This window comes from Carcharodon carcharias, chromosome 6 (assembly GCF_017639515.1).
Source record: "Carcharodon carcharias isolate sCarCar2 chromosome 6, sCarCar2.pri, whole genome shotgun sequence".
Taxonomy (NCBI): domain Eukaryota; kingdom Metazoa; phylum Chordata; class Chondrichthyes; order Lamniformes; family Lamnidae; genus Carcharodon; species Carcharodon carcharias.
The window spans coordinates 124,936,266-124,959,513 of record NC_054472.1 but is presented as its reverse complement, the minus strand read 5'-3'; the positions used below and the strand labels follow the sequence as shown (position 1 = coordinate 124,959,513).

At 40.5% G+C, this 23,248-nt stretch overlaps 1 protein-coding gene and 1 long non-coding RNA gene across 3 annotated transcripts; one reads left to right on the top strand and one right to left on the bottom strand.

Annotated features, from left to right (window-relative positions):
* Positions 1 to 11,604: 11,604 nt before the first annotated feature.
* LOC121278967 (fatty acid-binding protein, liver-like) lies at positions 11,605 to 13,689 on the bottom strand. The gene is made up of 4 exons (XM_041189596.1): positions 13,496 to 13,689; positions 12,810 to 12,982; positions 12,619 to 12,720; positions 11,605 to 12,364 (listed from the first exon to the last, which is right to left on the bottom strand). The coding sequence occupies exons 1-4, from the start codon at positions 13,566 to 13,568 to the stop codon at positions 12,311 to 12,313; spliced, it is 402 nt and encodes a 133-aa protein (XP_041045530.1). The 5' UTR covers positions 13,569 to 13,689; the 3' UTR covers positions 11,605 to 12,310.
* An 83-nt stretch (positions 13,690 to 13,772) lies between these two features.
* On the top strand, positions 13,773 to 21,830 carry LOC121278968. Of its 2 annotated transcripts, none has more exons than XR_005943304.1 (2): positions 13,773 to 15,117; positions 21,145 to 21,830. It is a non-coding gene; the product is annotated as an uncharacterized LOC121278968 (long non-coding RNA). The 2 variants fall into 2 exon arrangements; XR_005943305.1 differs by having other exon boundaries at positions 13,773 to 15,121.
* The last annotated feature ends 1,418 nt before the right edge of the window (positions 21,831 to 23,248 follow it).

Here is a 23,248-nt window from a genome sequence, read left to right as displayed (position 1 = left end):
ATTAGGAAAACACAGGAAAAGATACAGAACTTTTTTTGGCCTGCAGAGGGTTGTAGTCAAATTCCGTAGAGCCAGTCATACATGTCATGTAACAGGGAAAACACAAGCAGTGATCAAGCAGGCGCCTTTAATCCCATTATTAGCAATTCAAGAACCTTTTACTAGAGTCATGATTGATTGTGTGGGACCTCTCCCTAAGGCTAAGAGGGGAAATCAGTACTTACTAACAATAATGAATGTGTCTGCCAGGTTTCCTGAAGTGATACCTTTAAGAAACAATACAACTATGAAGGCTGTGGAGGAGTTAATTAAACTTTTTACAAGATATGGTTTACCTAAGGAAATACAATCAGATCAGGGGTCAAATTTCATGTCATAGCTGGTTAAGGAAGTAATGAACAGTTTGGGGTACAACAGGTTAAGTCAAAAGCTTATCACCCAGAGTCACAAGGAGCTTTGGAAAGATGGCATCAAACTTTAAAAACTATGATGAGAGCGTACTGTCAAGATTATTCACAGGATTGGGATATGGGAATTCCATTTTTGTTATTTGCTATTAGAGATGCTCCTAATGCATCAACTGGTTTTAGCCCTTTTGAACTAGTTCATGGTAATGAGGTAGGGGGATCACTGAAATTGATTCATGAGAAATTTGTGGGTCAAAATTCAAAAACTATTCTCTTGGATTACATATCAATTTTCAGGGAAAGATTGGACAGAGCTTGTGAGACTAGGGAACATTTAATATCACAGCAAGTGCTGAAAGTGAAAGCCGATAAGAAAGCCAAAGCTTGCAGTTTTGTTTTTGGAGAGAAAATATTAGTTTTATTACCATTTAATGGTTCATTAAATGCAAGATTTTGTAGGCTTTACAAGATTTAAAAGAGATTGAGTGATGTAAATTATTTAATAAATACTCCAGATAGAAGAAAGAAGCAGAGGATGTGTTATGTAACTATGCTTAAAAAGTACTTTGACAGGGAATAGGAACAAAAACAGCTATTAGTGATGATGGATGATGAGAAAGAGGTAGAAGTGCAGGACTCTGAAATTGATTTTCCTCTAATCAGATTGGATAATGAGGGGCTGCTTGAAAATTTAAATGAAATATTGAGTTACCTTCCAAGCAAGTGTCAAAATGATTTGGAAAAGCTGTTTCAGTCACACAAACTTATTTGTGGGAATAAATTGGGAAAGACACACTTAGCTATACATGATGCCTCTGTATAGGTTTCATCTTCAATAAGGCAACATCCTTATAGATTAAATCCGCCAAAGTTATCACAAGTATGCCTCAAAATGATATCGAGTCTAGTTGCAGTAATTGGAGTTCGCCCATTGCACTGGTACCGAAACCGAATGGCACACAAAAACTGTGCATGGATTATCAAAAGGTGAAGTGGTGACAAAATCGAATTCATATCCAATACCACGGATGGAAGATTGCATTGAGAAAGTGGGATAATCAAAATTTATCACAAAAGTTGACTTGCTAAAAGGATGTTGGCAGGTACCGTTGTCGGAGAGAGCAAAGATGATATCAGCTTTTGTAACACCAAGTGGACTATATCACTTTAAATTCATGTCATTTGGTATGAAGAATGCACCTGCGACATTTCAAAGACTGACAAAGTAATTGTAGGTCTAAGCAATTGTGCTGTTTATATTGATGATCTAATAGTTTTCAGTCCTACGTGGGAGGAGCATTTACAGCATCTGGAAGGATTATTTTCTCAATTACAAGAAGCTAATTTGGTGATGAACTTTGCTAAAAGTAAATTTGAAAAAAACGCAAGTAACATAACTAGGCCATACCATTGTACATGGTAAGGTGGCTCCGAGAGAGGCAAAAGTCAAGGCTATCCTGGATTTCCCAGTTCCTATAACAAAATGAGAAGTTTTGAAATTTCTGGGCATGAGTGGGTTTTGCCGGAAATTTGTACCAAATTTTAGCAGTGTAGTTGCTCCACTGACTGAACTATTGAAAATGAACAAGAAGTTTCAATGGGCACAGGAGTGTCAGAATTCATTTGACAATTTGTAAACTGTATTAACTACAACACCAGTTTTGGCAGTACTAAATCAAGGCAACTCTATGGTTCGTCCAAATCCCTGTAAGATGTAGTATGGTAAGGTGCCGATGTAGCCCTATTCCTTAAAAGGTTTGGGTACTCAATTAAATATTTAAGTAATGAAATCTGTTTGTACTTCAGTGCCTGTAATGTAGGAATGTGTATTGGTTTGTAATTTTAATGGAATTTTAAATCAATATTCCTTCTTTGACTATCCCATCCACCAATTCTCTGTTACCTGCTGAATTTGTCTTTTTTTGTTATTACATGATAATCACATAATTCATGTTTTCAATTGATTACTTAGCTTATATATGAATTTTATGTTTTTTTGATACATACAAATTAGGAGCAAGAATAGGCCATTTAGGCCCTTAAGCCTGCTCCACCATTTAATAAGATCATGGATGATCTGACAGTGGCTAAAACTCCACATTCTGTCTATTCCCATTAGTTAGTCATGCATCTGTCTACCTCTGCCATAAAAATATTCATTGATTCTGCCTCCACCGCTCTTGATGGAAGAGAGTTCCAAAGACCCTCTGAGAGAAAAAAAATTCTTCTCATCTCCATCTTATATTGAAACAGTGTCCCTTAGTGCTAGTCTTTCCCTCAAAGGGCAACATCCTTACAACATCCACCCTGTCAAGTCCCCTCAGGATCATAAATAAAAACAGAAAATGTTCAGAAAAACTCAGCAGATCTGGCAGCATCTGTTGAGAGAAAAACAGAGTTGACATACGGAGTGCAATATGACCCTTCTTCAGAACTGGGCTCTTCAGGACCATATATGTTTCAATAAGATTACCTCTCATTCTTCTAAACACCAATGGATACAGGCCCAGCCTGTCCAACCTTTCCTCATAAGATAACCTGCCTCATCCCAGGAATGATTGCAATTCAGTCCTTGTGTTTCTTGAATAAAATTTCATTATTACATACCATAGTCTTACATTTCCTTTAAAATTAGTGCTAATCTATTCTCAAACAATATCTGTCCACACTTCACAACAAATACAGTTTCCTGTTTATGAAGAAACAAATAACCCATTCTTGGCTTCAATCAGAAATTACCAATGAGGTCATATCAGTTTTTAAAAACATGGTATTAGCATTCCACTTCTAGGTTTCCCAACTAATTAGAGCGGATGGCATGATAAGAACCTGCACCTGACTTTTGAAACTTCACTACTTAAAGTTATTCTATAAGTGTCAGAATGAAAGCATTCTACAACGGCCAAGAGAGAATCAGTGACTTGATAGATGGAGTTTCAACGTGGGAAGGCTGCTCATGGCTCTCAGATACAACTTGGACATCATGGTCTTGGGTCTGAAAAGACAGATGATAGCCTTACTGTTAACAAAAAGAAAATGAAAGATCTGCTCCATAATAAAGGAAAATTGAAGCCACTGCGAATTGACCTAATTCTACTTTGGCTATACGGGCCCACAGGGAGATTTTGGGCTAAATTTTACCAGCTCGCGGGAGGCGGGGAGGGAAGCAGGCCAGTAAAATCATGGGGAGCCTGGTGAATTGGCTTTCCAACTACATCCTGCCATCGGGGAATTTTACCAAAGGTGGGACTGGAATCAGGCTTCCTGCCTTCCCAAGGAGGTGGGAAGCCAATTTACCCAACTCGGGGCCATTTAACAGTGCCATCGGCATTTTGCTGATGGTGGATTGACCTCCTGCTGCATAAGGAGGCCAACAGCTATATGGAATTGGCCTTGCACCAGCAGCCTAGGAGAGATGGTTTTTTAAAGCAAACAGAGGGTTGATGGCAGGGAAGGCAGCAACCCCAGCCCCAATAATACCCCCAAGAAGGATTTTCCCTCCAGCACTCAGCACCTTTTTTTTAAAAGGAAATTTTTTCCTACCTTTTGTAGGCTGCAGGCCGATTTGACCAGCAGCTCTTTGGGCAATGCAGCCATCCTTAATAGGATGGCATCCATGGCAGCAGTCACTTCATTGGCTGTCACCCATAAAATTGAGAGGAAAGTTGAAGCATTTAGCCAGTCCTTGCTTTAGCAAGAAGGTAAAGGAAAATTCATATTGCCAATGAAGCCTAATCTTCAATGGGAGAAAATGTTTTAACAATGCTTACCCTGTTCTGTACAAATGGGTTCACAACTTTATAACACACTGTGCATAGACAATATGCTAGTTTTGAAAAGAGAGATGAAGATTGTGTGCCAGTGACATGCATTTCCTGCTGATGTCTGGCCATCCGCCCAACTGGCAAAATTCAAGCCTTTGTTTCCTGCCTTAGAGACTAAACAGGCATGGCTGACGGTGGCAGAGGAGGTAAACAGCAAGAGTGTGGTATCTCGCTTCTGGATACAGTGCTCAAGAGTTTCGGTGACCTCCGAAGGACAGCAAAAGTGAGTGGCATGGAACATTCAAGTACAAAACCCCTCACTTTACCTTCTCCAGTCTTCTCCTGCTCCTCAGAAAAATAAATCCTGAGGAGCACCCATCCCTTTCTTTCAACGCAACGCTCATATCCTCACCTGATCAGCCATCACTGACATTCACACTTATTTTACTGCAATGTCACACCATTCCCTCACAGGGACCCTTCACAATTATTGTACTTCCACTCTCAAAAATTCCATTTCTCACACTCAAAACTCTTTTCTTTGTCTCCATGCAGAACACAACACGGAGAGCTGGATTGAGGGGAAGATAACCCTACAGTCAGCATGAGTCTGACTACTGCAGAGGAGGAAACACCTGGAGATTAGCAGAGTCTCAGCATATATGACCATTGGCAATGGGAAGACGGCAGTATCCCAGCTATCGTGTGACAGAATTAGATATTACATCACCATATCGCACAGAATATTCATGTTGATTTGATGTCAGCAGCTAATGAACAATAATCAACACAATGAGGATTGAGAACACTCTCACATTGTCAATTCTAATTCATGCCTTTCATCTCCCACAGATCATTCTATAAACAGGAATTGATGCCAGAGGAGGAGAAAGAATCCTCAGAGCAACTCGGGCATTTTGAGGAAGTACCTTCAAACAACTCATGACAACTCATGCCGCTGTCCACCAGCTCAGATCCATGTCCCTTGGTGGGCTCACCAAGTCAGGTAGTTGGATTACCATAAGGTGAGGTACGCATCATGGACTGAACCCGTAGGTGGGTTGACAGGAAGGCAGGGGAGTAAAATTACATGCAAAGCCATGGGCACCGTCCCCAGTGCCTACTTGCCCACCTCAATTGTCAGGAAGATATAATAAGCTTCATAATGTTATTGTAATTTATTGTACAGTAATAGTGAGGTCTGTGTCAATGTGTGTCTCTGTGTGTGTGGAACTTAATTGAATTAAAGGCAGCTGGTCTGAAGGCTTTGATGTAACAAAAGCTAGGTTTGAAATGTTAAGTAGGTGAACATATGTGTAAAGGGAACATTTGCATTTTTATTGCAAATAAAATGCAATATTAGACTAGCTTGAATTCAAAAGAGGGGGGTGAAATGTTTCACCTAGCTAGGAGAAGTTAAGAAACAATGTGTTTATTTTTCCCAAAGATTACTGGTAAAATTGGTACTTTGATGGATTTTTATTGTTCGAGATAAAGTCCAAAGATATAGTGAAACAATGGGAATTTGCATTCAAAGGGGAAAATATGTATAAAGGGGAAAAGACTGTGTGTAAAGGCAGGCATTCTAAGATCAAATTCTAAGATGCCTCCAACATCTAAGCCTCAAGCTGCTGTCTACAAGGAACTGAAGCTGAGAAAAACTCACTTTGAATTCGGCTGCTCAGGGTATCATGTTACTTTGCCTGGGTCTTTTAAAATCTATGTATCTCACTATTGCCTCAATGGGCATGTAGCTGGGGTTTAAATTAATTAGGGAATTTAAATGTTATCATAGTAATTTGTAGATCTATGGATGTGCTTAAAATCATTTCTTCTATTAATAAAGGTTTAATTTAGTTTTGTAAGAAACCTACAAGATTTGGTGGCCTTTTTACTGAATTCAAAGCCTCATCTCAAAATAAGTACAAATTGCAAATAGTTGTGGCAGCTGCTTCAAGTTTCCCTCTGGGATTTGGGCAGCTTGGCATTTACCATCTGCCTGCCATAACACAATCCTCACTGCAGTTTTAAGTCTGATGGGAGGAGGCATTGGGCAGCCTGACTGCATGTGGGCCACTTTCAGCCTGTGCTGCAATTTTCCATGTGGCAGGTGAAGGTCAGCACCAAACGTGAGGCTCAGCAGCTTTCAGTGCTCAGGCTGGAGGTGGGCAAGAGGAAGCAACATATGTGGTAAGCAATCGAGAACATGCTGACTCTGACCAGTGACCACATAGACCACCAGTTTAGGAAGGATGGAGGAAAACCTTGTCTTGGCCATTCAATGCCTCACTGAGGTTCAGCAAAGTGCTCTCAGGCTCATGGCTAATAAGACAATGTGGGTAGGCCATGAGAAGGCAATCAGAGAGGGGGCACATGGAAGTGAGGACCAGAGAACCTAGGCCCCCAGCATCTGAGCAGTCAGTGCTGGGGAAAGAGCTGCCTGCCTTCTAGTTCTGTTGAAATGAAAGGGACATAGGAACAATAGGAAAAGAATTTCCAAAAGGCATTCGATAAGGTGCCATACAAAAGGTTAATATTCAGGATTAATAAGCACTCATGGAATTGGGGTAACATGTTGGCATGGATGGATAATTGATTAACCCACAGGAAGCAGAGATTAGTGATAAACAGGGCATTTTCAAGTTGGCAGGCAATAATTAATGTTAATAATGCCTCAGATCAGTAGTTCCCAAGCTGGGGTTCATGAGATATTTGGTGGGGGGGGGGGGGGGGGTGGATTTGCAGGAAAAATTCCTTAATGGCGGATGCAGAAGCGTTTCCGCACCAAAGTTACAGGTAATGACAGCTGTCAGTTTGGTGCCCACCAAATGACTGGGGCCCAAACTCTTGGTGGGTTGGGGGTGGGGGAGGAGTGGCGCTTATTGGCCAAGTAGGATATCATTCAAGATGGTTAATGTCCAAAAGCAGCCAATCAGGTATGTACACTATCCCAATTGACAGACTACTTGGCCAACGATTGCTGTCATTCTGACAACAGCAATCATTTGCCAAGTAGAATGCATTGTCTCACACCTCAAAACTGTACATGAAGTTGAAGAATTGTCAGTGGTCAGGTGTGCTGTGTCTTCTGCTTGGACTTCAGAGTCATGTGCTGCCTGTGTCTGTAGGAGTGGAGCTTTCGGGTAAGTAACTGCATTTTAATTTACCTCCATGGCTGGCCATTCCCCATACCCCCCTTCTCCTGCACCTGCAAAGGCTTTTCCCCTCCTCCCAACATCATCTGTAAATCCTTGATGCTTCGACAATACTTTCTGCAGCCCTGGCTTGGGCCCTTCCCCTCCCAACCTCTTTGGTAAATTCTGAAGGAGAACTTCCGCATTTAGAGATGAGGTTGGAAGGGGAAGGGCCCTGGCCCACAGACAGACACCATCTTTGTGGGCCAGGGCCCTTCACCTCCCAATCTCTTCTGAGTCATGAAGTTGTCCCCAAGTCCCCCGATGATGGGTGTGGCCCAGGGCCCTTACCTCTTCTCTGGAGTCCTCCCCCAGTCCCTTGCCTTATTGTTGAAGGACTGGGGGAAGATGTTTGCTCATCAGAATGGTAGGGTGTTGCTCCTCTTGCTGGTAGAAAATCAAAGATGCCTTTATTGCATCTTTACAGACATGTGCCCTCACGCCCAATGTTAAAGGCTCCATTTAGTGGTAACTGGTGGCATAATCTGGCCAGACTGGAAATGATTGGCTATTCCCCCATCAATTACACCTGGAGTCTAGCAATGCTGTAACTAGGTTTGATTTTGTGCATCTCATTTGTATTAGTAGCTACCCTTCACTTACTGCATTTTGCTAAATAATGATAAACAATGTAATTATTAATAATGTACAGCAGTGTTGCAAGAAAAACAAATTTTACATTTCCAAGATCACCGCTTACGTAATTTATGCTCAGATACGGGAGAAAATCCCTAGAATACGTTTAGTTTTAGAGGTGCGAGGGGTTCGCGAAATTTGGCATTTTCATGAAAAAGGGGTTTGCAGGATGTTAAAGTTTCAGATCCATTGCCTTAGATCAAAATACCAAAAATAATGTAACCAAATTTGATGACTATAAAGATAAGTAGGAATATAAGTGGCAAGGAGGACACAGACTGCAAAGAGATATGGACAGGTTAAGTGAGTGAGCAATAAGATAGCATATGCAGTATATTGCAGGGAAATGTGAGGTTTTTCACTTTGGTAGTCAGAAAAGTCAACTTTTTTTTAAAAAAGGTGTGAAACTTCCAAATGTTAATGTTTAGAGATACTTGGGTGCACTTGTACAAGGAACACAGGCAGTACAGCAAGCAATTAGGAAGGTAAATATCATGTTGGCCTTTATTTTCATACTCCAATGCATTTGCAATAAGTAAGTCTTGCTACAATTGTATGGGACTTTGAGACCACACCTGGAGTTACAGGGTGTAACTTTGATCACCATAAGATGGCACTGTATGTTGGTAGTAAGGGAAGTGAATATTTAAAGCGTGGATGGGGTGCCAAATCAAGCAGGATGCTTTCTCCTAGATGGTGTCGAGCTTTGAGTCTTGTTAGAGCAGGCAAATGGAGGATATTCCATCACACTCCTAACTTGTATCTTATAGATGATGGCCAGACTATGGGGAATTAAAGGTTAGGGCAATTACGGGCTACAGGATTCCCAACCTTTGATTTACTCTTGGGCTACAGTATTTATATCGCTGATGCAGTTAAGCTTCCAGTCAGAGGTAAACCCCCTGGTCCCCAAGATGTTGTCGTAGAGGGATTCAGCAATGGTAAGATTCTTTCTTGTTGGAGATGGGCACATTTATGGCATGAATGTTGCTTATCAACCCAAGCAAGCCGGAATATTGCCCAGGTCTTTCTGCATGCGGCAGACTTCATTATCTTGGAGTTGTGAATAACGTTGCACACTGCACAATTGTCTAACCTTATGATGGAGGGAAGGATACTGGTGAAGTAGTTAAAGATAGATGAGCCTAAAACTCATGAGAAACTCCTGCAGTGATGTCTTAGGATCGAGTTGATTGGTTATGGCTGTTGACTGTTATCTTTCTTTGTGCTAGGTATGATTGCAGCCAAAAGGAAAGCTTTCCCCAATTCCCATAGACTTCACGTTTACCTACGCTCCTTGATGCAACATTCAAGTCAAATGCTGTCTTGCTGTGAAGGGTATTCACTCTCACCTCACTTTTGAAATTCAGTTCATTTGTCCATGTCTGGACCAAGGCTGTAATGAGGTTTGGAGTCGAATGGTCTTGATGGAATCCAAATAAGAATTGGCAAGCAGGTTAACATGTAGGTTGCCTTACATCGCTATTGGTGACAGCTTCCATCACTTTGCTGATGGGGCAGTAATTTCTCAGATCAGACTTTATGGGCAGGACAGATCCACACAATTTTCCACATTGTGGGCAAATGCCAGTATTGTAGCTGTAATGGAAAAGTTTGATAGGCACACAGCTAGTTCTGCAACAAGTCTTCAGTATGACAGTTGGTATGTTTTCAGGTCCTATAGGCTTTGCTGTACACAGTGCCTTCAGCTGCTTCTTCACATCACATGCAGTGATTCACCAAGGACTGACATCAGTGATGCTGGAGGAGGCTGAATCACATCAAAGGCACGTGGCAAGCAAAATGAACGATGGCATTGCTTCCAGCACAAGGCTATATCTGTTGCATGCATCTACAACCAGCTGAAGTCAATACTCCAAAACACATCTCTTCAAAAGTTAAAAATTTTAACAATGAAAATCTGGTCAAAGAAATATAGTAACTTCTCTATTATTTGGCTGATAACCTGTAAGTTAATTGCTAAGATTAACACTGAAGATCTGGAATCACAAATATTAATAGTACCTTAATTACAATCTGTTCAATGGGCTGCAAGATGAAACTACATAGAAACTGTATGAACACACGACTTGACAATTACATAGCTGTCAGAGGTAGCGACATAAGAAACATACTAGATCATCTAGTTTCTTAATCACTTAGTTCGTCAGACTGTTTTGGGTGTGCAGTGCAGGCTAGTAATTGGAAATAGAACCAAAAATGCTGTCAGATCTAGTTACTGACTTAATTTTATCTAACTCAAATCTTTATTTCCATTATTCTTGGAATCATTTATGTCAATGGGATCAACTGTTTTGCACTTAATAAACATTATTTAAAATGTGGTGGTAAATCATTTTTGTCACACCAAAACTGTGTGCTTTTGAGTATATCTTTGAATCCATACCCTAACTTTAAAATTAAATGTATTGAAAAAGCCAAAAAAGCCTTCCTCTATATTACGAACATACAACATAGGAGCAGAAGGCAGCCAGTTGGCCCTTCAAACCTGGTCTGCCATTCAATAAGATCATGGCTTAACTAAATGAGTGCAGGGTCAGGAACTGAAACAAACTTTTTAAGCTGCAGTGGTGAGGAAAATCATGGATATTGCCACCCTTAGGCTAACAATCTTAAAGTCAACACAAAAGCAAAAATAATTTCCATCAAACTAAAAACAGAAAACACTGGAAATACTCAGGTCTTCCAGCATCTGAAGAGAGAAACAAGGGTTAAAAATTCAGATCAAATGAGAAGGTCACTGATCTGAAAGTTTAACTCTGTTTTCTCTCTCCACAGATGCTGCCAGACCTGCTAAGCATTTCCACCAATCATCACAGCCAGCTCAAAATACTATTGCTGCTTATTTGACTTAAAACCCCAAAAGTTCATATGAACCCTTGAGCCTGTTTTGATCATGGTTGATCTGATTGTGGCCTCAATGCTGCATTCCAGCCTACCTGACTAGCCAAATTCATGCAACAGCTTGCAAATATTCTCAGAAGTACATTTTAAAGCCAATTCTACCATCTTTGGTTAATAATATAATCAAACCAGCACCACCATTTAAGTTTCACAAATAAGAAGTATAACTTAATAAAAATTGCAGTTATGCCAGCATCAGCGTACTAAACATTGGTACATTTCTTTAAATGGTACCTACATGCTTCTTTCCACTGCCTTCAAAAAAGATTTCATATAAAGTTGCACTATTTTCACATCCAGAGGGGTAGAGCCAATTCCCATTTTTTAAAAAAGTTTCTTTCTGCACTAATTAAGAGACTGCTATTAAGGCAATCTTACTGAAAAAGTCACCATCCATATAAATATTATTTCAATGTTGATGTCATTACTGAGGTCCAGTTAACAACTGTAACTTACCAGGTACATATACAGAGACAGTTTTATAGATGAACAGGAATTTTCATTGAACACAAAAAAAGTGTGATTTTTAAATCAAAAATTCAATTGATGAGAAATGTCATACATACGTTTTACAATCTAACTTTCTTCAGGCATTATTCCAACTTAGCACTGTCTTTTTCACTCTGTCTATTGATTAGTGAAGCCAGTTCCACTTTATATTGAAGAATCAGACTGATCTTGTGTAGTACACAATTTTATTAAAGCTGCACAAATTTGACAATTTTTGCACTTTGGTTGTACATAGGGCTGTTCTTTTTCCACAGGCTTGCAGATCTGGAAGGGTCCCATAACACTGAAAAATAAATCAAAGTCCATGCCAGCAATTTTACACAGCAGCAAGATTTCAGACAGCACAGTGGTAATATAACTTGAGTAGAGTAAGCAATTTATAGTTGTAATATTACAAGCATAAATCTTACTATACAAGGTAATTGATAATTAACACCAAGTGAATACTTGAAGATTTGTTCTGTCTCACTTTTCCTTTGTTTAAGCAAAATTTCTGTTTATATTACATATTACACATCTTGGGAAGCACTGAATAAGTTGAGAAAGTATTAATGTCTGCAATTTTCTTTCTAGACTATAAGTCTGTCCATATTTGTTATTTAGGTAATATTCAGGAATAAACATTTTTTTTTTTACAAAAGAGCTCAAGTTAATCATAAATTAGTATAATGGCAAACCAGCACTATTTTTGTTGAACCTATAACTCCTGAAATTTGTCTTGTCATGCAAATACCATGAAATGTTACCAAAATACCAAAAGTTACATGAAAAAGAACAGTCCTAATTATGCAAAATACTGAGGAGAAAGTCCAGTAGAAAAGCTGCAAAAAGAATGAGGTTTTTGAACCGAGCCCATCCTCCTTGTTTCAGATCATCACTTTACTTTCCGATAGGTTCTGGTGCACACCACATCTCCCATGGTGCAGGTCTGATTTGCAAAGGAAAGAAAAAAAAATTAAACTCCATTATTGGGTTAAATATTAATTTCATAATTCTTGCACCAAATGTGCACATTAGTTTGGCTCTTTGTAGCAATAGTATCGCAAGCACTTAATGATACATCCAAGAACTGTTACAACAGTTTCTAGTAATCTAAATATTATCCACTGCCACAAATTTACACTTCTCATTACCAGCAGTAGCTGTTTGGTTCTATCGATAATGATGCACTTAAGCCCTTACCAATATTAGGTCACCATCCTTCAATTCTCTAACCAGGGTTGTCTCTTTTCCATCCCACCGTTGTATTTGGATCAGTTTGCCATTGTCCAATGTCACGGTGGTCTGTTGGGAATTTAAAACAAAAGGTCATTTATCTTCAGAAGTTGTATACCAAGTAACTTAAAATAGTTAAGAGGTGATCACCAACACACCTTGGTTTTTCTATCGTCTGCAGTGTTCTCATCAAATTCCTCCCCTAGCTTGAATTGGATCTTTGTGCTTTTAAATGAACTCTTGGTTTCTAGAATGATTGTGTCGCCATCCGTAGAAATTATAGTGTTGGGTTTGAGTGTTTTAGCCATATTCCGTTGTACCAGACCCACTTCTAAAAGACATAAAAATCGAACATTTAAATCGTACTAACTGTAGCGATGGGGAATGGTAGTAACAGTCCCAACAGTGAGCTCACACGTTTCATTACACCCCAGTGTAACAGAAATCATTTCTGGGAGAGGCAAATCCGGATCTCGATTAGAAACAGAGGGGGAAAAAAACTCCTGCTGCCTTTAGGGCGATCATTGTCTGGCACAATGCATTTTTCCCCACGTTTTCTACTGAGAAAATCGTACGCGTGATGCTGCAGGCACAGCAAAAAAAAAAATACACCAATACCGTTCCAGTGTTTCGAAAGGAGGTCACTATCGATACACATTTTAAGTGCACAGCCCACGCTTCTCTCTCTCGGATCAATCGTGGACCTGGCGTTTTAACCGCCACGGACAGCGGTATAGCTGCAGACCAGCCCCCCCGCCCCCCCAAAACCAGCTCCGTTCTTTGGCAGCGGCTACAAAATAACCCTCCTTCCCCCGCACACATAATATAAATACTGAATCCTCACCCAGATGCTTCATGTATTCATCAAAATTTTCGCTTGCCTGTAAGCCCCAAACGCCCACAAATGCTTCGACCATTTTGTCTGTGTATGTGTGCCGACCCTCTCACAACCCAAGATTAAATACAATATTATAATCTACTCAGGGTACGCTCCTAAACCTTTCTGCGCCCACGCTCTGAGCTCGTCCGCTTTTAAGCTCCTGCAGCTCAGAGCCACGTGCAAAATCCTCAAACCAATCCCGAAACGGCAACGCCAGAGATTGGCACGACAGATGTGGGAGCGAGGCAAGCGCAAAAAAAATCATGCATTTTTCAACATTAGTCGCAAACGCTGCTTCACTGAGAAGGTGCGCCCACATAAACTGCAGGGATCCTGTGCACAGGCTGCTTCATGATGTCTGCACTCAAACGTTTAAGTGCTTTTTTTTCCGCAAAATGCCGTTCCAAGAGCAGTTTTAAATTTAGGGAATAGCGAGGCGGCGAATGTTATTGAAAGCGCGAGGCTTGTTTGAACAGGTTTTTTTAAGGTGGAGGGTGTGAGAGGCAAAGGGTGGCTAGCTGCCTTGTATTGTAAGGGATTATCCCTAATTTGATTATCCTTAAAGGACGCCTCTTGTCCTCTATTTCTGGGACAGCAGGTGGGAGACTGATCTGGGAGTCTCCAGCGTGATTTGGGTGGGACTGCAAATAGTGAATTCACCAGCAGAGGTTTGATAATGTTGTGACTCAACAAGATAAATTGTAAGTATTAAAGCCTGCGTTCCCCACTGTTATGATCTCAAGAACCACTTCCCCAACCCCTGTCATGTTGAAACCACCACCACCACCCCGCGCTCTCACAGCCCCTGCTCTCATTGTACCACCACCCTTCTCGCTCCTGACCCTACAGTCAAAGTGTGCCTTATTTTATTTCATAAGTGTTGGTCACCATGCAGGATGATCATCTCTACCATTTATCATTGTGTTAACTACAATTACTCAGTGGAAAAATTCCAATTTCTTAAACACTTTTTCCAAAATCATAACGCATTATTCTTTATACGTATGCTCCTCCATTCTGTCCAGAACCTGTTCATTTCTATTCACTATATATATTCTTCACTACTATCATAGCTTTCACTTTTTCTCAATATTATCTACTTTACATTACTATGCATTGAGCTGTGTTAGCCACTGATTTGCCCACTTGTTCAATCCATCTATCTTAGGATAGTTAAAGCTTCTCAATATTATAATTCTGAGACCGCCCTTATCTGCCTGCAAGGTGTATCCTTTTCCCCCCAACTATTCCATAGTCTATAAGGACACAGTAATAGGAGTGTGCCATTCATTCCCTTGACCCCAATTCCACTATTCAGTAAGATCAGGCAATCTTACAGCACAGAAGGAGGTCATTCAGTTCATCTTCATCGTACCTGTGAAAGATATATCGAATTATTCTCACTCCGCTGCTCCATCCCATTAGCCCTGCAATTTTTTAAGCAGGAGGGGACATCCACTTCCATCCATCTTTATCCTGGTCCATCCATGTGATGTGCAAGTGCATACACACCCAAGAAATGCTGTCAGTGAGGCTTAGACCAGAGGATCAGAGTGGCCTAGAAGAAACGTGAAATGACAGGCACAGTAAGTAAGTTATTTTTATTCTTAGTCCAGCAAGTTATTCAGGCCTTGGAACCTTCTAACTATTGTCCTCTAGTATTCTGATTTTGCATCCCTCATAGTTTTTCTTTCCTGTCTGTATTCAACTGAGGTAGAAAGAGAAATGGTGAGGGTGAAACAGAGACTGGAGTTAGAGAGTTTTTTTTAATTTAATGATTGTTCACTTCTATTTCTTTTCAAATTTTGAAGCCAGCACCTTACACACAGTACTGTGGATGTTGACATCAATAAAAGGGAAAATGCGAGAATATTATTAGGGATGGTTACAGCACAGAAGGAGGCCATTCGGCTTGTTATGTCTGCATGGCTTTCCAAAGGACCAATTTATGTAGTGCTGCTCACCCGCCTTCTCCCCATGGCCTTGCACTTTTCAGATCTTAATCCAATTCCCCCTTAAATGCCTCGGTTGAACTTGCCCCCACCACAGTCTAAGGCAGTGCATTCCAGATCCCAATGGCAGATGGAACATAATGTGGGAAGTTCTCCACTTTGGAAGGAAAAAATAAAAAAGAACATTTTTGAAATGGTGAGAGCGGGAACTGTTAGTATCCAAGGGACCTAGTTATCCTTGTACACAAATCACAGAAAGTTAACATGCAGGTATAGTAAGCAATTAGGAAAGGAAATTGTATTTTAGCCTTTCTTACAAAGGAATTGGGATATAAGAATGTAGAAACCTTATTGCAATTGTATAGGGCCTTGATGAGTCCATACCTGTACTGTGTACAGTTCAGATCTCTGTACCTAAGGAAGGATATACCAGCTTCAGAATAAAGGGCATTTAGGACTGAGATACAGATACATTTCTTCACTAAAAGAGTTGTGTCTCTTTGGAATTGTCTATCTCAGGGGGTTTTGGATGCTCTATTGTTGAATACATTTAAGGCTGAGATAGTCAGATCTTTGATCTCAGGGAATCAAGGGATATGGGGAGTGGGTGTGAAAGTGGAGTTGAAGCGGAGATCAGCCATAATCTTATTGAATGGCACACAGGCTTGCTAGCCCTGCTCCTATTTATGTTCTTATATATTTTATTGACATTTAGAAAAGTTTAATGCCATGGTTTACACTTGTGAAACAGATGATCTAATTTCTAATATCTGTGAGGCAGAGGGGACGAAATTACTTTCATGATGGTTCTTGGCTTGAAGTAATCTCTGCAAACTAGGACAAAGGCATGGGGTTCATTCAAAACAGGGCCGCAGTTCTCATTACCTTACCACCTGTGATCATCACCAGTCGGAGCTGGCTGACAGAGTCGCCCTGGGAAGGGAAAGAGGAAAATAGGAGGGATGGAAGCTGGCAGTGGCCAGCAGTATTGTTTTCGGATCAAGAAGAACACTTCTGTTTAGGTGGCCTCTAGTCGTCCCCATAAAAACCACTGATTAGGCCACGATAAAGCTGGAGAATGTAAGCAGAGCGTATAAGCTGGATGCCCTCTTAGTTTCTGCTGAATTTGACAGTGGGGTATTAACATATTTAAGGGCTTAATTGGCTCTCAGAAGTTGCTGGCTTCCAGAGACTTCAGAGGCAAGTAAGGGAGTTGCCATAATCTCCACCCTACCATATAAATGCCATGGGTTATCAATTAGGAGATTATTAAGATTCTCTGTCAAATTATCATTTATTTTGTTACAATAAAGGTGCAATTTTTAAAATATACAATACATTTTAAAAATCAAATCCTAAAAGCTGTAAGTAAACCTTTTTCCATGGTTAAAGATCACCTATCAATATCTGTAAAATAATTGACTTTCAATTAGCAGGGACTTTGTTTATGAAGATTGCTAATACAATTATTTTTGAATGAAATGTGATTCGCTTTTAATTTTGTTTGCTGAACAGTCAATGGAATAAAACAAAGGAACAGGAATGTTCTTTACCTACTGTACAAGTGCACACCCTGGAGGACATTTACAATGTTACTCAGAACCACTGGTTAAAGCAACAAGCTACAATACAGACATACTTAGTCGTTGTTCTAGCTTTTTCATTGCAATTAATGCAACAATAAGACAAACTATAAAAACATTGACAAGCATTACTGTGACAATCTTTGTTTATGCTGACTAGGCAAGGCACCAGCGCAAAAACAAGATCTATAATTTATGCCATTTAGAGTACGATATATGCCCAAAACCAGGGATTATGGTTATTGACCAACAGTGTAATTTACCAAGGCCAAAAGACAATGTGAGTTGTAAAACTTGGTGCTGAAGTCCTTGGATTCAGTGCACATCACACTGCATTTTATAACAAAGAAATTCCTGCCACACTGTCAAATGGCATGAACATTACAGATGAAGCTCACACACCAGATTTCATCATTACTGAGCTGTAATTTAGGTTTATGTTTTATGCTAGTACCAGCTGCATATACAGAGACAACTTTAAGCCAAATGGGAAGTTTTACTGAACACTCAAGTGTGATTTTAAAATTAAAAATCCAATTGATAAGAAATCCTGTTTTACAATCTGACACTCAGCAATGTTTTTTTTTATTCATTCATGGGATGTGGGCTTTGCTGGCTGGGCCAGCATTTATTGCCTTGAGAAGTTGGTGATGAGCTGCCTTCTTGAACCGCTGCAGTCCATGTGGTATAGGTATATCCACAGTGTTGTTAGGAAGGGAGATCCAGGATTTTGATCCAGCAACAATGAAGGAACGTTGATATATTTCCAAGTCAGGATGGTGAGTGACTTGGAGGGGAACCTCCAGGTGGTTGTGTTCCCATCTATCTGCTGCCCTTGTCCTTCTAATTGGTAGTGGTCGTGGGTTTGGAAGGTGCTGTCGAAGGAGCCTTGGCGAATTCCTGCTGTGCATCTTGTAGATGGTACACACTGCTGCCACTGTGCATCAGTGGTGGGGGGAGTGGATGTTGAAGGTGATGGATGGAATACCAGTCAAGCAGGCTGCTATGCCCTGGATGGTGTTGAGCTTCTTGAGTGTTGATGGAGCTGCACTCATCCATACAAGTGGACAATTTTCAACACACTCATGAGCCTTGTAGATGGTGGGCAGGCTTTGGGAAGTCAGGGGATGAGTAAGTTGCTGCAGAATTCCGAGCCTCTGACCTGCTCTTGGTAGCCACAGTAGTTATATGACTAGTCCAATTTAGTTTCTGGTCACTGGCAAGCCCCAGGATGTTGAAGGGGATTCAACGATCGTACTGCCATTGAATATAAAGGGGAGGTGGTTGGATTCTCTTTTGTTGGAGATAGTCATTGCCTGGCAGTTGTGTGGTGTGAATGTTACTTGTCACCTATCAGCCAAAATCTGACATTATGATGGAGGGAAGATCATTGATGAAGCATCTGAAGGTGATTAGGCCTCGGACACCACCCTGAGGAACTCCTGCAGTGATGTCCTGGAACTGAGATGATTGACCAAACACAACCACCTTCCTTTGTGCTAGGTATGCTCCCTGATTCCCATTGACTCCAGTTTTGCTTGGGCTCCTTGATGCTACATTCTGTCAAATGCTGCCTTGATGTCAAGGGTAGTCACTCTCATCTCATCTCTTGAGTTCAGCTCTTTTGTCCATGTTTGGACCGAGGTTGTAATAAGGTCAGGAGCTGAGTGACCCTGGCGGAACTCAAACTTGAGCGTCAGTGAGCTGGTTATTGCTGAGTAAGTGCTGCTTAATAGCACTGTCGAAGACCCCTTCCATCACCTTGCTAATGATCGAGAGTAGACTGATGGGGCGGTCAGTAGTGGTGCTGCCTAATCACTTTTTGTGATGGACATTGAAGTCCCCCACCCAGAGTACATGCTATACCCTAGCCACACTCAGTGCTTCCTCCAAGTGGTGTTCAACATGGAGGAGTACTGATTCATCAACTGAGGGGAGAGTGCGGCACGTGGTAATCAACAAGAGATTTCCTTGCCCATGGTTGAACTGATGCTATGCAACTTCATGAGCTCCAAAGTCAACGTACAGAATTTCCAGGGCAGCTCCCTACTGACTGCATACCACTGTGCTGCCACCTTTGGTGGGCCTCTCCTGTCGGTGGGACAGGACATACTCAGGGATGGTGATGGTGGTGTCTGAGACATTATCTGTAAGGTATGCTTCCATGAGTATGACTATGTCTGGCTATTGCTTGACTAGCCTGTGAGACATTTCACCCAATATTGACACTAGCCCCCGTATGTTAGTAAAGAAGAGTAAGGAAGACTTTGCAGGGTTGTCATGGCTGAGTTTGCCATTGTCTTTTTTGGTGCCTAGGTCGATCGCCTAAGGTGATCAATTCACAAAGAAGTACAAAGTAGTTGTAGCATACGAACTGGCCAATCAGCCTAACAGGCTCATACCAGTGTTTATGCCTCATATAAGCCTCTTCCAACCCCTTTTTGTCTAACCCAATCAACAAACACTTATATTAACTTCTCCACTGTGAGCTTATATAGCTTCCCATTGAATGGATTTGTGCTGTTTGCCTCAACTCTCACTTGGGGTAATGGGTTCCACATTCTAACCATTCTCTAGGTGAATAGTGTCAACAACAGCTTGAATTTATATAGCTCCTCTAAAGTGGACTGTACGCTTTGTAATGCTTGGGCCCAAATTGTTTTTGGATTTCGGAATTTTTCTGGAATGTAGAATGTCATTAGGCCGCCTCACCACAAGTGTGTGAACTAGAAAACAATGTAGATATAAATAATTACCTGAAGCATAAAATGTGATAAAACATTATAACATTGTAATAAAAATTAATTTACTTATCCAAATACTATATCTTCCATGTTTACACTCTCCATGTACTGTATTAAAATGATACTGTGCATTGCTTGGGTCTTCTTGAAAAATTTCCAGACAACTGGTGTTTCCAAACAATAGATTTCCAGACTGGAGAGGTTACAGTGTAATAAAATGTCCCAAGGCACTTCACAGGAGCATTATAAAATAGGGTGTGACACTGAGTCACACAAGACCATACCAGGGCAGATAGGTTGGTCAAAGAGGCAGGTTTTAAGGAGTGCCAGGAGCCAATGTATATCAATCATGAGTAAGTGACTCATGTGTTATCCCAATATTAAACTGGCATTGTTTTTGTTAACCCTTATTCATGAGTAAAACAAACATTATGTTTAATGCCTGCATATCACTTCGCCAGGAAATGCATCCAAGGAAAACATCAGCTTTTATTAGTTTCAGGTCCATTCATAAATTGTGAGATTTGTATTTCACCGTGCAGAAATCCTGAAATCGGACCCAAAATCTTATGAAGAGCAACAGTCCCTGTTATACACAATACTGACACAAAAGCCTTGGAGGAAACAGCAAAAGTGAGGTTCGTTGAATGGATCCGATTTTTCTTGTTCCTGGACATCACTTTACTCTCTGATAAGTCGTGATGCAACCACATCTCTTACAGTGCAGGTTGGATTTGCATCAGAAATGTAAAGGAGTTAAGAATGCACCATGAAACACTGCTGTAGGATTAAACATCAATTTTATAATTCTTGCAAGAATGATGTACATCAGTTTGACTCTCTATAGTGATAATGGCCCAGATTTTGCTGATGTAACGACAAAATTGTCAGCATTCATTATATCTTTACTGAACTGAAACTGACAGCAAATTCAGGAGTCTGAACAGGCGCAGTATTGTTATGGAGAGGAGCGAGAGAGAAACTGAATTTCTTTATCCTCTCCCGACTGTCCGTAAGCAGAGATATTTTTGATTTTTTTTTAAAGTAGGTTGTGGCGTGTTTCCCTGATCCCTCAGTTTGCCTGATCCAATTTAATAATAACTCTCAGCAAAATTGCAGCATGATTAACTCAAAAGGTTAGTTTATTCACATTCAAACCTGGGTGGTGTTGGGGGTGGGGGAAGTGTTCGCAATCTCTTGCACATGTACACACACACACAGACACACACAAACACACATACAGTATAGAGGAACAGAAAAGAGGAATATTTACAGCAATGGTCAACAACAGTAAAAGAACCACAGAAATGAATATTAGTTCATGTGATTTTCAGAGTCCGAGAAGTCAAAGTCCAGAAGATGTTTCCATTGAGGTGGAGTTCAGTCCAGATGAGTTCCTGGTTGGAGACAGCAACACGAAAATCCTTGAAGTGAATGATGCTGCAGCATGATGGGCTGCCTCCGCTTCGGTTACTTGACAGACAATAATCAGAGACTTTGAAAACAAACAGGCTTTGGAGAGTTGAGAGACGATGACCTGCTGCATGATCAGCAAGGAGCTGCTGCAGTTCTTTCCAGTTGATGTTAAAACAGTAGTCTGAGATGTGAGGCTAGAAATTAAAATGATCCAAGAGGCTAGAAGCATGGCATCATGTAACGTGGCCCATTAATGAATTAATGCAGCCTTTCAAGCAGTTTCAGTGCACCTGACCAAAACCCATTGTTTCTCTTAGGAGTGAAATTATGGCTTTAACACTTCTTCACGTATAATAAGTTTTGATGCCTATTGCTTTGTTATCATTCCAGCTGGGGGAGTCAGTTCGTGTATTAGTCGTCTAGTTTCATGATTATAATGTGGCCTTACAATGGGGTGTGAGATTCCACAAGGATGGAAGTGGAACTCTTTTGTTCTTGTAGTCTCTATTGGAACCTTCCAGAAGAAATGGTCAATCTTATGACTCATGTGACCTGTAGCAGCTTTTTTGTGAATAGCAAAAAAAATAAAGTTTTGATACATGCAGTGTTGCTTTCTTTTCACGCCTTATTGACACAACAGCATAATGCAGAAATCCAAAAGTTGCTGTGAGTGAGTCTAAGCTCCTCCATTGGGTGCACTGTAGAGTTTCCCACAGACTGCAGTTTCCATTGCAATCATGATTTAATGAAAAATTCCATTTCTGTGCTGTTAGTCTCACTGTAAAAGCCCTTGAAAAAGTTGCACCTTGTTGAATGAGGTGTAACTGGATTTTAACAGCATGCTAATATCAGAATGACTGCTAAACACTCCAAAAAGCTGATTTGTGAATTGTCAAATTTCTCCATAATAGTAAAGGACTCTACATTTTAATTATAAAAAGTTATTTTTAAAAAAGTTGTTTATCTTTATTATAGTTCTTATGTTAATCTGATCATAATCATTTATTTTGCGATTGGGAAATTAAATTGGAAGTGAAGGTATTCTGTTTTAACTTCTGAGTTTGCTTTGTGTGAATACGTCAATGTGATTGGTTCCTTACTTGCCTGCTGACATCACTACATTGGTGCACCAAGCCATTCCTTGACTTAATGTCAAATTTACACTGCTGTTGGGGGAGGAGAAACCATGTCACAGTGATCACTAGATCTTTGTGGGCAGTGTACTTCAAAGTCAGAGGTCACTGCCCTTGCTTTACTGCTGACCATGAAATCCAATAAATCCAAAAGTGGTCACATAACTAGAAAATGTTATCTAAGTAATACCTGTTGCCTGAAATGTACACTTTTCGTTAACAGCGATAGCTGTGTTAATAGCTATATTGAGGTACTGAGGTCCTTAGCAATATCAGTTTATCATTCTTCAGTTCTTTACCTAGGGTTGTCCCTTTTCCATTCCACTATTGTGCTTGGACCAGTTTGCCATTATCTCATGTCATTGTGGTCTTTTGGGAACTTGAAACAAAAGGACATTTATCTCGAGAAGTCGGGTATCAAGTAACTTAAATCAGTCAATGGGATTAATCATCAACATAGCTTGGTTTTCCTATTGTCTTCAGTCGTCTCATCAAACTCATTCCCTACCTTGAATTGGGTCTTATGCTTTTAACATTACATACATTGATGGTTTTATCTCTACCTTTTATCTCTACCTTTTAGCCTATTTCAATCCCTTCCCTTCACCCCAGCCCACCCCCCACTAGGGCTATCTGTACCTTGCTTGTCCTGCTTTCTACCCTTAATTAGCACATTCCTTAGATAATATCACCACCTTCAACACCTCTTTGTCCTTTTGTCTATGACATCTTTTGGCTATCTCCACCTATTACTGGCCCTCTATCCAGCTCTACTCCCCACCCCCCCTTAAACCAGCTTATATTTCACCTCTTTTCTATTTTTACTTAGTTCTGTTGAAGAGTCATACGGACTCAAAACGTTAACTATGTTCCTCTCCGCAGATGCTGC